The 15,345-nt window shown below is 49.4% G+C and overlaps 1 protein-coding gene across 1 annotated transcript in view; it reads right to left on the reverse strand.

The window, feature by feature from the left end:
- Nucleotides 1–15,345, reverse strand: part of lrrk1 (leucine-rich repeat kinase 1) — a 404,527-nt gene that overhangs the window by 76,958 nt on the left and 312,224 nt on the right. The window contains 3 exon segments of the mRNA XM_085968973.1: nt 5,109–5,932; nt 12,194–12,310; nt 14,540–14,657. Of these exon segments, the coding sequence (XP_085825099.1) occupies nt 5,109–5,932; nt 12,194–12,310; nt 14,540–14,657 (1,059 nt within the window).

Raw genomic sequence — 15,345 nt, forward strand, 5'->3', positions numbered from 1 at the left:
CGAACACATGTGCAGGAAGTGCCTCCAGCTGCAGCTACTCAAAATCCGCGTTTCGGAGCTGGAGCTGCGGCTGGAGTCACTGTGGAGCATCCGCGAAGCTGAGCTCTTCGTGAATAGCACGTTTAATGAGGTGGTCACACCACAGGTAAAGAGTACACAGGCAGGCAGGGAATGGGTGACCGCCAGACAGAGTAAAAAACTAGGAAGGTAGTGCAGGAGTCCCCTGGGTCCATCTCCCTCTCCAACAGATTTTCCGTTTTGGATACTGCTGGGGGAGATGGTTTCTCAGGGGAATGCAGCAAGAGCCAAGTCCATGGCACTACGAGTGGCTCAGCTGCACAGGAGGGGAGGAAAATGAGTGGGAGAGCAATAGTGTTAAGGGATTGTATTGTAAGGGGAACAGATAGACGTTTCTGTGGCCACAGACGTGACTGCAGGATGGTATGTTGCCTCCCTGGTGTCAGGGTCAAGGATGTCGCTGAACGGCTGCAGGGAGCTAGGTAGCAGATTAAGAAGCAGGACCTCAAAGGTTGTAATCTCTGGATTACTCCCGGTGCCACGTGCTAGTGAGTATAGGAATAGGAGGATAGAGCAGATTAATGCGTGGCTAAAGAGTTGGTGCAGGAGGGAGGGCTTGTTTCCTGGATCACTGGGTCTGCTTCTGGGGAAGGTGGGACCTGTACAAGTTGGACTGGATGCACCTGAACCGGAACGGGACCAACATCCTTGCGGGGAGGTTTGCTAGTCCTGTTGGGGGGGTTTAAACTAACTTGGCAGGGGGATGGGATGCACAGCCAAATATAGAGGAAAAAACAAGTCATCCTGGAAGGCAGAGCAAATGTGTAACAGCACAAGGGAGTATGGCAAGGCTGGATGGCATTTATTTTAATGCAAGGAGTCTTGCGAGTAAGGCAGATGAATTGAAGGTGTTGACGAACACATGGGAGTATGATATTGTTGCTATCACAGAGACATGGTTGAAGGAGGGGCAGGACTGGCAGCTCAATATTCCGGGGTATAGAATCTTCAGGCGAGACAGAGGGGGGAGTAAAAGAGGAGGGGGTGTCGCAATATTAATCAAGGAGTCAATTACTGCTGTAAGGAGCGATGATAGCAGGTTCCTCTAATGAGGCCATATGGGTAGAACTTAAAAACAAAAAGGGGGCAAGCACTTTGCTGGGAGTGTACTATAGGCCCCCAAACAGTCAGGGGGAGATAGAGGAACAGATATGTAGGCAAATATCAGAGAAATAATGTAGAAATAATAGGGTAATAATGGGGCAGAAATTCCTCCCCAAATGCGTGAGTACGGAAGGGGTACCCACGCGTCTGGCCGGAGGAAATGCCGGTTTTCAGCATGCACAGCGCATGTGCTGAAAACCGGCATTTCCTCTCCTCTAACCCAAGAGGTGAAGAGGCTAGCGCGTGCGCTGTAGGGGGCAGTGCGTGCGTCTTGGATTTCCTCTGTTTTGGGGGATTTGCGCATGTCTAAAGGCCTCCGGTCTTTACGCTTGTAAAAAGCACACGTAAGTGGTGTTTTAGTGTAATTTAGAATATTTTTTTCCACAGGTTTATTATTTTAAAGAATCTACAATAAGGTAAGTTTAGTTTTAGACCCTTTTTATTAAAAATTCATTTTTTCAAAAAAAAAAATTATTGTTTAAATTATTTTTTTAAACTTATTTATACTTAATTTAATGATTAGGATGTTTTTTAAATTTTTATTTAAAGTTTAAATAGTGTTTTGGGCCCCCATAGTTTTCATGAGTTTGACAGTTCTTACTCTCAAACTCATGAATGAACCTTCCCCTCCCCTGATTGGTTGTACAGTGCTCACCTGATCCCAGCCGGCACATCGCACTAACTACGCCGCTGGATCAGGTAAGCACTGCGCGCTGACATCTGAACCGGGCCTGTCACAGGAAATGCAAGCAGGCCCGGGCTTCAGATGTCAGCGCGCAGGGTGAGTGCAGATCGGGGGCTTGCACCCGCGGGAAGCCCCCGACCCGAATTTTTGGCCCAATAGTAGGGGATTTCAACTTCCCCAATATTAACTGGGATAGTCAGAGTGTGAAAGGCTTAGAGGGTGCGGAATTCTTAAAGTGCATCCAGGAGAGCTTTTTGAGCAAGCATGTAAAAAGTCCTACAAGAGAGGGGGCGGTACTGGACCTGATTCTAGGGAATGTAGCCGGGCAATTGGTAGAAGTGTCAGCAGGAGAGCATTTTGGTGACAGTGACCATAATTCGGTGAGATTTAAGGTAGTCATGGAAAAGGACAAAGATGGACCGGAAATAAAGGTTCTAAATTGGGGGAAAGCCTATTTTAATATGATAAAGCAGGATCTGGCCAAAGTGGACTGGGATCAGCTACTTGTAGGAAAATCCACATCAGAGCAGTGGGAGTCTTTCAGAAAGGAAATAGAGAGAGTACAACGCCAACATGTTCCCGTAAAGGTCAAGGGTGGGACCAACAAGCCCAGGGAACCCTGGATGTCAAGGGATATACAAGAATGGATTAGGAAAAAAAGGGAAGCTTTTGGCAGATACAAAGGACTAAAAACAGTGAAAGCCCTGGAGGAGTATAGAAAGTGCAGGGCGGTACTTAAAAAAGAAATTAGGAGAGCGAAGAGGGGGCATGAAAAAACACTGGCGGGCAAAATAAAGGAAAATCCAGAGGTGTTTTGTTATTAAGGGCAAGAGGATAACCAGGGAAAGAGTAGGGCTCATTAGAGACCAAAGTGGCAATCTGTGTGTAGAGCCGGAAGATGTAGGTGAGGTTTTAAATGAATATTTTGCATCTGTGTTCACTATGGAGAAGGACGATGTAGGCACAGAAATCAGGCAGGGGGATTGTGATATACTTGAACAAATTAGTATTGAGAGGGAGGAGGTACTAGCTATTTTAGTGGGCTTAAAAGTGGATAAATCCCCAAGCCCAGACGAGATATATCCCCGGCTATTGTGTGAGGCAAGGGAGGAGATTGCAGGGGCTCTGACACAAATTTTCAGAACCTCTCTGGCCACAGGGGAGGTGCCAGAGGACTGGAGAACAGCTAACGTAGTACCATTATTCAAGAAGGGTAGTAGGGATAAACCAGGGAATTACAGGCCAGTGAGCCTAACATCAGTGGTAGGGAAATTATTGGAAAAAATTCTGAGGGACAGAATTAGTCTCCAATTGGAGAGGCAGGAATTAATCAAGGATAGTCAGCATGGCTTTGTTAGCGGGAGATCATGTCTAACCAATTTGATTGAATTTTTCGAGGGGGTGACCAGGTGTGTGGATGACAAAGTCCCCCATGGGAGACTGGTCAAGAAGGTAAGAGCCCATGGGATCCAGGGCAATTTGGCATGTTGGATCCAACATTGGCTTAGTGGCAGGAGGCAGAGGGTGATGGTCGAAGGTTGTTTTTGTGACTGGAAGCCTGTGTCCAGTGTTGTACCGCAGAGATCAGTGCTGGGTCCTTTGCTATTTGCAGTGTACATTAATGATTTAGATGTGAATGTAGGAGGTATGATCAGTAAGTTCGCAGATGACACAAAAATTGGTGGAGTGGTAAATAGTGAGGAGGGAAGCCTCAGGCTACAGGACGATATAGAACATTTGGTTAAATGGGTAGAACAGTGGCAAATGGAATTTAACCCTGAAAAGGGTGAGGTGATGCATTTTGGAGGGACTAACAAGGCAAGGGAATACACAATGAATGGGAAGATCCTAGGAAGGACAGAGGATCAGAGGGACCTTGGTGTGCATGTACATAGATCCCTGAAGGCAGCAGGACAGGTAGATAAGGTGGTTAAAAAGGCATATGGGATACTTGCCTTCATTAGCCGAGGCATAGAATATAAGAGCAGGGAGGTTATGATGGAGCTGTACAAAATGCTAAGTTAGGCCACAGCTGAAATACTGTGTGCAGTTCTGGTCGCCACACTATAGGAAGGATGTGATTGCATTGGAGAGGGTGCAGAGGAGATGCACCAGGATGTTACCTAGGCTGGAGCGCTTCAGCTATGAGGAGAGACTGGACAGGCTGGGGTTGTTTTCCGTAGAGCAGAGAAGGCTGAGGGGGGACCTGATTGAGGTGTACAAAATTATGAGGGGCATAGATAGGGTAGATAGAAAGGAACTTTTCCCCTTAGTAGAGGGGTCAATAACCAGGGGGCATAGTTTCAAGGTAAGGTGCAGGAGGTTTAGAGGGGATTTGAGGAAAAACTTTTTCACCCAGAGGGTGGTTGGAATCTGGAACTCACTGCCTGAAAGGGTGGTAGAGGCAGGAACCCTCACAACATTCAAGAAGCATTTAGATGAGCACTTGAAACGCCATAGCATACAAGGCTACGGACCAAGTGCTGGAAAATGGGATTAGAATAGACCGGGCTTGATGGCCGGCGCAGACACGATGGGCCGAAGGGCCTCTTTCTGTGCTGTATAACTCTATGACTCTATCACAGATAGGGTAGATACAGAGAAACTATTTCCGCTGGTTGGGGAGTCTAGGACTAGGGGGCATAGTCTAAAGATTAGAGCCAGGCCTTTCAGGAGTGAAATTAGGAAACACTTCTACACAAAGGGTGGTAGAAGTTTGGAACTCTCTTCCGCAAACGGCAATTGATGTTAGATCAACTGTTAATTTGAAATTGGAGATTGATAGCTTTTTGTTAACTAAAGGTATTAAGGGATATGGGCCAAAGGCGGGTATACTGAGTTAGGTCGCAGATCAGTCATGATCTCATTGAATGGTGGAACAGACTCGAGGGGCTCAATGACCTACTCCTGTTCCTATGTTCCTTGCGGCACCCCACTGGTAACAGCCTGCCAACCGGAAAATGACCCGTTTATTCGTACTCTGTGTTTTCTGTCGTTTAACCAATCCTCGATCCATGCTAATATATTACCCCCAACCCATGTTGTGCAACAACCTATCGTGTGGCACCTTATCGAATGCTTTTTGGAAACATATACTATTAATTGTATATACTATAAATGATAAATGCTAAAAGTGAAGAAACCTGCATTCTCTAATTCTGCGTTGTGATATTCACCATCCTGCAATCAACCCGTGAGTGTATCTGTGTTTCCAATTGAGTAAAGCTGATAACCCACCTACCTTGGTATCCACAGTGTGTCCTTCACTGTTAAGACTTTTACAGCTTGTAGCTGCTGGACATCATCCACTGATGGGGAGACGTTCTCAGACCTGTCACCTGATACATTTGACTTGTCTGATTGTTCGCAGTCAGTAGAATAAGGAATACTCGTGGGACTGGCTGGGGAGCTCAGGACACTGAGTGACGACCTGGTGTTCCTGTTGGTGGAGGCGGAAGTGTAGGAGGACAGAGAACAGTAATCAGTCATGGAGTCCAAATGTCTTATTATCTGCGTCCCAACCTCATCATTGAAGATGATGCTGATGTCTGTGGAGTTGGAGTCATTCACAGCCTTGGGTGTAATGGCTGTGGCTGGTGTAGCACTGACAGGCTGCTGGATGGGGAACATGTCTCTCAATGGATTACAATCACTGCAGGTGTAGCGGGCACAGATCTGATAAGCACAGTACATAACTAAGGTGTTTGTCTTGTCATCCAGACACCAGATGGCCTCTTCACCATCACACCCCAAGTTGCAAGTCATTGATATGACCCGAGAAGGAGGCTGATAAGGTTCTAATCTCCGAATTATTTTTGCAGTCAGTGTGTCCATGACCAGGATCCCAGGACCATTGCTGTACCACACTTCTGATCCACTGTTCACCGCTACCATAACAGTAACTGGGTATGCATTCTGTCGAGGGTCGTTGTCGGAGATTTTAAACTGAAACTTGTTTGCTGTACGTGAGCACAGGTAGGAGCACCAGTCCTTGGGAATCTCACTGACTAATGAGTAAACCGCAATCATTCCATCAGCCATGCCAGCCAGCATTAGAGAAGACTTCTGTGGCAAAGAGATTAAAACAAACATTCAGGGTTTAGAGAATGACTGCCACATTTTAATCTTACTAATGTCATTCTTACACTTTGGCACACACTGAATATAACACAAGGCAAATCTGTGCAGACTCCACTCCCGGTGTGGGAGCACCAATTGGAAGGTCGGACGTGGAGGCCAGCTCATCCATTGGTGGCATTCCCGATGTCCCTGTGATTTAAACTAGGAGTCAGGTGCGATGACTTCCACACCCGATTCTCTGATCCTCACTCCTGTGGAGTGAGACGTCCTCCATTGCTTGCAGTGCTCAGCACAGCAGCTTGGGTCTGGCTGAACTCACAGCACAATGTCACCCATTTCATCCTTTCACTGGAACATAGACCAGAGAACATAGCAGCCCTTTGGCGGAACAATGTTTCAAACAACACTGCTCTATTAATGTGGCATTTATATTCTCGGATTTATTCCAGTGAAAAGATTAACTAGTGACACTGTGAGCAGGATCGTTAATTGAATACAGACAGCATGGGTATTCCCCACTCCAGCCCATACCCTGGTCTTGCACAGAGCAGGAACTCATATTGGGAATTCCATTGTCCAACCTTACCCCGCTCCATTGTTTTCCATTCTTAAAACGAATGGGCAGAAAACCTCCCAAATTACTGAGCATGCAAAACTGTCAGGAGAGCTAGCAGTAAAAACCTATCGATAACAATAAGGGTGAGGGAATGGAAGGGGGACACTTTTCATTTGTCACTTGATAACTTAATCAGAACAGATGCAGAAGAAGTTATGGTTACTTTGGGAGTGGGATCACAGCAGGATTCGAAGAGTATTGCATTTCAAAGTCCGCGTTTGGCCTAATTACTGATATATGGACCCTAATTATTGACATATGGGCCCTAATTATTGACATATGGGTCCTAATTATTGACATATGGGCCCTAATTATTGACAGGGGTCCCTGCATCTGCTGCCAGGAGAACAGCAGCACCTCTGGACAAACAATGTTTATACCCATTAATGTTGTTTCTTTGGAGATTCTCTCGCCCTCTTACTGAAGCTGCAGGGAATTCTGAAGAGGGTGCGGGTGTCTTCTCTACATGATGACCCATTGACCACTGAGGAAGGAGGTGACTTGGGACACAGGGAAGCTGGTTCGGTGGAGTGTTTTGAAGGTCGGTGCCATTGATGGGAATGGAGGTGCACTTGGGAGGCTGATGGGTGTGGTTGAGGATTGTAAAGTCACCTGGGGCTTCAAAGCTATGTTGGCGGAAAGAGGGTGGGGGAGGAATGGGGATCCCTCATCTTTCTTCAGTGGAAGCAGCCTTGGGCAACTGTTTGAGCGCGTGGGAAATGTGGACTCTTAGGTTAGAGCTCACACATTCCTGTGCTGCCAGCCAGTGTCTAAGGGGGACTACAGCTAATGTTATGTGACAGGACATTTAACATTGTAAACTCCTATCATGTGCCACCTGCAGTTGTAACCAGTAGTACAAGTAAATGTTGACACTTTTATAATGGGTTTTCCCATTGAGATTGTGCGACCTTTCAATGCGTTTTGAAATGGAATATTGCAGCCACTTAGTGATTTTAATATATATAATAGATATACTGTGGCAAAGCCACTAAGAGACTCTCACAGTGACTTGTATAATTGCCTTTAATCATGTTTATTACCTTTTAATGTTGGCTCTGGTTAAACAGAGCTAGATCGACAAAATCGCGATCTGACGCGATGATGTCATCACGTGGGTCATGTGACGTCCCCAACGGCGGGAAACGTCATGACGTCAGAGGTAGAGGGCGGGTCCAGCCAGTCCTCGTGTGGAGTGATAGTGAAAAGACCTGTTTAGAGCTTCTCCTGCATTTTCTTGTTTTGTAAAGTTTTAATACATTAAACTCAGTTTGTTAACTTCTAGTGAGTTTATAGATTCTTTGTTAGGAGTGCAGAGACTCCTACATTGGTGACCCCGAATCCTCGCGATCGTTTTTCGCGGTGAACGCAGAGAACGGGCCAGTAATGGAGGCCAATGCAGTGGCCTTGAAGCTCCCCCAATTCTGGGAACAACAGGCGGCCTCTTGGTTTGTGCAAGCCGAGGCGCAATTTGAGCTCCACATCGTACAGGACCAGATCAGATATCTCCACGTGGTCTCCGCCCTCGAGAGCTCGACGGCGTCGAGAATCATCAGCCTTCTGGAGAGTCCCCCGAATGCTGACAAGTATGTCGCCATCAAGACACGATTGCTGCAGGTATTTGGTCTTACCAAAGCGGAGCACGCTCGCCGTTTACTGACGCTACCAGGGTTAGGTGACTCCAAACCCTCGGAGCTTATGAGCCACATGCTGACTCTCCTGGGGTCCGAGCCCCAGTGCTTTCTGTTTCGCGAGCTGTTCCTTACTCAGCTCCCCGAGCAAGTCCAGGCGGCCCTCGCCCGAGCAGAAACCGCAGACTGCGTCGCGCTCGCCAAAGAGGCGGATAAGATTTATGCAGTCCGACAACAATACTGCGCCCTCACGCAACGCCCCGCCATGAGGAGCCCGGCCCCGGCTCCGACCACGACGCCTCGTTCGCGCCGCCACACTCGACGATATTTCAGGGGCGCGCCGCGCGCCTGCGTCACTCACGATTTCATGTGCGCGGCCACAGCCCGACGATTTCGCCTGTCTCCTCGAGGAGTTCCCCAAGCTGACGAAGCCCACCTTTTCGGCTTCGACCATCAAGCATAGGGTGGAGCATCATATTTCGACTACCGGCTCTCCCGTTTACGCCAGGGCGCGACATTTAGAGCCCAGCAAGCTAGCGGCAGCGAAGGCGGAGTTCGCCGTGATGGAGAAAATGGGGATCATCCGTCGGTCCAGTAGCCCCTGGTCCTCCCCGCTCCACATTGTCCCCAAGCCCGGCGGGGGATGGCAGCCCTGTGGTGATTATCGCCGCCTCAATGAGATAACGACGCCTGACCGCTACCCCATTCCCCATATACAGGACTTCTCAGCCCATTTGGCAGGGACGTCCATCTACTCGAAAGTCGACCTCGTCCGTGGTTACCACCAGGTGCCAGTGCACCCTCAAGATGTCGAAAAGACAGCGGTAATTACCCCCTTTGGACTTTTTGAATTCCTACGAATGCCCTTTGGGCTTAAGAGCGCGGTGCAGGCGTTTCAGCGTCTCATGGATTCAGTCCTGCGGGACCTTGATTTTTTATTTGTTTATTTGGATGATATTCTGATTGCCAGCACCTCCAAGGAGGAACACCTCGAGCACCTTCGGGTCCTTTTCCGACGGCTTCAGCAGCACGTCCTCATCGTTAACCTGGACAAATGCCGTTTCGGCCTAGCGCAACTTGATTTCCTGGGCCACCGCATAACCCCCACTGGGGCAATGCCACTTCGAGTCAAGGTGGAGGCAATCGCGGCGTTCCCGAAACCGAAATCCATGAAAGCCTTACAGGAGTTCCTGGGGATGGTGAACTTCTATCATCGTTTCATCCCCAGGGCAGCACAGCTCATGCGTCCGCTCTACGAGGCCCTCAGAGGCACGACGGGAAAGGAGCCCGTGGTATGGTCGCAAGACATGGATCGCGCCTTCGAGGAGACGAAAGCTGCGCTCGCCAACGCGACCATGTTAGCACACCCCCTGCCGGGAGCCACCATCGCCCTCACGACGGACGCGTCAGACTACGCGGTGGGGGCCATCCAGGAGCAGTGGGTCGATGGCACATGGCAACCTCTGGCATTTTTTAGCCGCCAGCTACAATGGCATGAGCGCCGGTACAGTACTTTCGATCGAGAGCTGTTGGCTTTGTTTTTGGCCATCCGCCATTTTCGCTTCCTCCTCGAAGGACGACGCTTCATCGCGTTTGTTGACCACAAGCCATTGATGTTCGCAATGGCCAAGTCTGCGGAACCATGGTCGGCTCGGCAGCAACGGCAGCTGACGTACATATCGGAGTTCACCACCGACATCCGGCATGTGGCCGGTAAGGACAATGTCATCGCCGATTGCCTATCCCGTGCCGCCGTCCAGGCTGTCCAATTGGGCATTGACTACACACAGATGGCGGCTGACCAAGCGGCCGACCCGGAGACCCAGGGTTTTCGTTCGGTTCCAACCGGCCTCCAGCCGAGGGATGTGCCGTTCCATTCCGCAGGTACTACTCTGCTCTGCGATGTTTCGTTGGGTGCACCCCGTCCGATTGTCCCGTCTAAATGGCGCCGGGCTGTTTTCGATGCCATACATAGCCTATCGCATCCTGGAGTGCGGGCGTCGCAAAAGCTGCTGGTCTCCAAATTCGTATGGAGGGGAATACACAAAGACGTCAGAGACTGGGCGAACACTTGTGTTGTTTGCCAACGGGCCAAGGTGCAGCAGCATGTCAGGGCCCCGCTCGCCACCTTCGAGGTTCCGGAGCGGCGATTTGATCACATTCACATCGACTTAGTGGGCCCGCTTCCACCTTCCCGGGGCTTTACGTACCTTTTGACGATGTTGGATCGCACCACGAGGTGGCCGGAGGCAGTCCCCATGACGTCCACCACCTCTGCGGATGTTGCTCGAGCCTTCGTTTCATCATGGGTAGCCCGGTTTGGTGTCCCGGCGGATATTTCGTCGGATCGTGGGCCGCAATTTTCGTCCAAACTGTGGAATGAGGTGGTTTCCGTGTTGGGCGTTAAACTCCACCGCACTACGGCCTATCACCCGCAAGCGAACGGCTTGTGCGAGCGGTTCCACCGTTCCTTGAAGGCGTCGCTCAGGGCCAGCCTTCTGGATGCATCCTGGGTCGACAAACTGCCGTGGGTGATGTTAGGACTCCGCACAGCGCCGAAGGAAGATCTCCAGTCGTCGGCGGCGGTGATGGTTTACGGGCAACCGCTTCGAGTCCTGGGTGAATTTCTGCCGTCCCCTACGCGGCCATGGTCCACGGCCAGGCAAAGAGAGACCCACCGGGTTGCGGCCCGCTGTTTCCGCCCAGTTGTGACCTCACGGCACGGTTTGCCTTCGTCCAATGTCCCGGGGGAGTTGTCGAAAGCCAAGTTCGTGTTTGTGCGCCAAGACGGCCATCGTACCCCGCTTGCACCTCCTTATGCAGGGCCCTTCAAGGTTTTGCAGGCAGGGGACAAGAGTTTCGTGATTGACGTTGGGGGCAAGCCTGATCACATCTCTGTCGATCGCCTTAAGCCTGCGCACCTGGACCTCGAACGACCGATCGAGCTGGCGCAGCCTCCGCGCCGCGGCCGGCCGCCATACGCCGCCACACCTGACAACGCCGTGTTACCTGCCAGCTCGCCGCCTGCTCAGCGTTTTCCCCTCCGGGAATTTAGGTGTCGGTCCAACAGACTTGTCCGACCTCCTCAGCGATTGACTCTTCTCATTAAAGACAATTCTGGGGGGGCGTATGTGGCAAAGCCACTAAGAGACTCTCACAGCGACTTGTATAATTGCCTTTAATCATGTTTATTACCTTTTAATGTTGGCTCTGGTTAAACAGAGCTAGATCGACAAAATCGCGATCTGACGCGATGACGTCATCATGTGGGTCATGTGACGTCCCCAACGGCGGGAAACGTGATGACGTCATGACGTCAGAGGTAGAGGGCGTGGCCAGCCAGTCCTCGTGTGGAGTGATAGTGAAAAGACCTGTTTAGAGCTTCGCCTGCCTTTTCTTGTTTTGTAAAGCTTTAATACATTAAACTCAGTTTGTTAACTTCTAGTGAGTTTATAGATACTTTGCTAGGAGTGCAGAGACTCCTACAATACCATCTAAGTAATAAAAGAAATTAAAAATAACACTACCTTGGAATTCCTCCTCTTTGTCTCCCTCCAGCTGTGATTTATTGTCCCTCTCCCCTACTGCAATATAATGTCATTGGATTCAGTCTGTGAACTGCAATCCAATGGGTGCAATGGGGACTTACCAGCCTCTCGCCACCCTCCCTGACCTTATAATCAAAGAGAACATTCATTCCTCAACTTCATCAAAAACAGATTAACTGGTCACTAACTGCATTGCTGTTTGTGGGATCTTGCTGTGTGCGGATTGGCTGCTACGTTTACCTACAAAACAACACTTGGCTGTGATGCGTATCGGGAGGTCCTGAGGAGATGAGAAGATGCTATATAAATGCAGTCTTCTGAAGCAGTGTGCAGACAAGGTGTGAAAGAGGTCATTGGCTGTGGTTGTGGAGAAAGCAGCGATTGGGAGAGTTTATTGGGGCTGAGATCAATCAGGCACAGGTATGTGGAAAGAATGGCCTTTCGTTGTTACCTGGTTTCCATGTGATACTGGCAAGAAACATGTGACAATGGCAGGAACATCCAGAACCCGGAGAGGCACGTTTAAGGGACACATCCCTTTCAGGCTGTAAACCTGAATCTTCTGATCCTAACAGAAATAAACACAAAGTTAAACAGGAGTTAGACCAGAGGCAGATCACAGCATGGTTAGACAGCACAAAACCCTGCACTGGTGGCAATGCCAAGCTCGATAGGTACATGTACTGTAGAGGCAAACATCATTCAAAATAAATTCGGCAGCTGGGCTAGTCACTGGCAATGGAGCTGAATTGCAACTGTGCTTAGTTCTACACAATCAGCAAACACTGAGAGCTGTGGTGATTCAGAACACTCAGAGTGGTGGGATGTGGCTTTACACCCATGGATTCCCACATGGTGAGTTCATGATCTTGATGGTGCCATCGGAGGTGGTCAGGGAGCAGGTGGACTGTCCTCCTGTTGCCTTGGCCGTGCTGTGGTGTTCACGGAGACCTGGGCAGTGGCAAATGTAAAATAATTTACAAAACTGAACAAAAACATCTGTAATCGGATGTGGTGGGAATCTACCTACACATGCCGATGACCCAATCTAATTTATACACTAGTTTTATGGTTTGGATAAAGTTAGCTTGTAATTTTATTGAGATCGCCGTGAAGTTGCTCCTCAGCACTAGAGGTGAGCTGTGGTACCACGGATTGGTTGTCAGTTACAGTGCATGGGGAACACTATCACCGTTAGTTTTAAAAGGGCAGGGACCGCGGCAGGTTGCTGGGATGCTCGCCCCTGGTTTAGGGACATTCAGAAGCTGAAGCTGAACAATTATCGGCGTCAGAACAACATAACACCCGGGGGGAAACTCTCCACTGGCTGGAGTCATACCGAGCACAACGGAAGATGGTTGTGGTGGTTGAAGGTCAATCATCACAGCCCCAGGATATCGCTGCAGGAGTTCCTCACTGCAGTGTCTGAGGCCCAACCATCTTCAGCTGCTTCATCAATGACCTTCCCTCCAACATAAGGTCAGAAATGGAGATGTTCGCTGATGATTGCAGTGTTCAGTTCCATTTGCAACTCCTCAGATAATGAAGCAGTCCATGCCCGCATGCAACAAGACCTGGACAGCATTCAGGCTTGGACTGATAAGTGGCAGGTAACATTCGCGCCACACAAGTGCCAGGCAATGACTATCTCCAACAAGCGAGAGTCTAACCACCTCCCCTTGACATTCAGTGGCATTACCATCACCGAAACCCCACTATCAACATCCTGGGGGTCACCATTGACCAGAAACTTAACTGGGCCAGTCACATAAATAGTGTGGCAACAAGAGCAGGTCAGAGGCTGGGGATTCTGCGGCGAGTGTCTCACCTCCTGACTCCCCAAAGCCTTTCCACCATCTACAAGGCACAAGTGAGGAGTGTGATGGAATACTCTCCACTTGCCTGGATGAGTGCAGTTCCAACAACACTCAAGAAGCTCGACACCATCCAGGACAAAGCAGCCCGCTTGATTGATACCTCATCCACCACCTTAAACATTCACTCCCTCCACCACCGGCGCACCATGGCTGCAGTGTGTACCATCTACAAGATGCACTGCAGCAACTCGCCAAGGCTTCTTCGGCAGCACCTCCCAAACCCGCGACCTCTTCCACCTAGAAGGACAAGGACAGCAGGTGCATGGGAACACCACCACCTCCAACTTCCCCTCCAAGTCACACACCATCCTGGCTTAGAAGTATATCGCCGATCCTTCATCGTCGCTGGGTCAAAATCCTGGAGCTCCCTCCCTAACAGCACTGTGGGAGTACCTTCACCACACGGACTGCAGTGGTCCAAGAAGGCGGCTCACCAACACCTTCTCAAGGGCAACAAGGGATGGGCAATAAATGCTGGCCTTGCCTGCGACGCCCACATCATGTGAACGAATAAAAAAATGATCTGCCTATATGCAGTGTATATGAGCTGTCTACATATAATGTAACTGAGCTGTCTATATGTAATGCAAATGAGCTGCATATATAGGGTGTAAATTTGTTCCCTTTCCAAAGTGTAAATTATCTGTCTACGTACTGTGTAGATAAGAACATAAGAAATAAGAGCAGGAGTCGGCCATACGGCCCCTCGACCCTGCTCCGCCATTCAATAAGATCCTAGCTGATCTTCGACCTCAACTCCACTTTCTTGCCTGATCCCCATATCACTTGATTCCCCATGAGTCCAAAAATCTATTGGCCCCAGCCTTGGTGAGCTGCCTATGTACTGTGTAGATGAGCAGGAATGTTTCTGCCTGTGTTTCCATGCCATTGGCTCCGTGCCTTACACACACTTCACTCACCTCTGTCGCTGTCCATAACGCAGTCTGCAGCTTCAATTGGCAGCTGAGCCGGATTCCAGGGCAGCTGATGTGATTCACTTCAATCAGTCCTTTGTCTATATTCACCACACTGTAGTTCCTGCAGTTAGTGGAGAAATAGACAACATAAAAGGCAAAATACAGCAGGTACTGGAAACCTGAAACATAAATAGTCCTCCGAGGGAAGGTCATCGATCTGAAACGTTAACTCTCTCCACAGATGCTGCCCGACCTGCTGAGTGTTTCCTGCATTTTCTGTTTATAAATAATATATAACACAAGTTTGATGGAAACATTGTGGAGTAAAGATTATCACCATGTCCAGATTGAGTGTGTCCCAGCCATGTATCGTATACAGATTTTGTTGTTCAGGTTTGTTAGTTTAGGATCATTTGTTTAGAGGACATTGGGCATCCATGGACCAGTAAACAGCATTTTTAGCACCGATCTGAAGTGGTTTTGGACCACCTTGGACACCTGGTGTTGATCTGACTGCTCCACGCTCCTCTCAGAGGTAGTTTCACACAAATGAAAAAAAAATTGAATTTTTGTCTGTTCGGCTATACGGGGTTGACTCTCTCCCTTCGGCCGGTGTTAACGGGACGGTAACGGCCTCAGAATGGGGCCGGGAGCCTCAGTGTCTTTGACACCGGCGATGCACCACCGCCATTTTGAAAGGGGCCCGCCAACGGCTGTCCACAGTGCCGCCTGTCTCAGGTGATAGGCCCGTTTCAATATGGAAATCCTGGTCCTACGACGCAAATAGGACCCCGATTGCCATTTCAGGT

The sequence above is a fragment of the Somniosus microcephalus genome, chromosome 27, assembly GCF_052327205.1.
Source record: "Somniosus microcephalus isolate GS21.2 chromosome 27, FLI_Smic_1.0, whole genome shotgun sequence".
Lineage (NCBI taxonomy): Eukaryota > Metazoa > Chordata > Chondrichthyes > Squaliformes > Somniosidae > Somniosus > Somniosus microcephalus.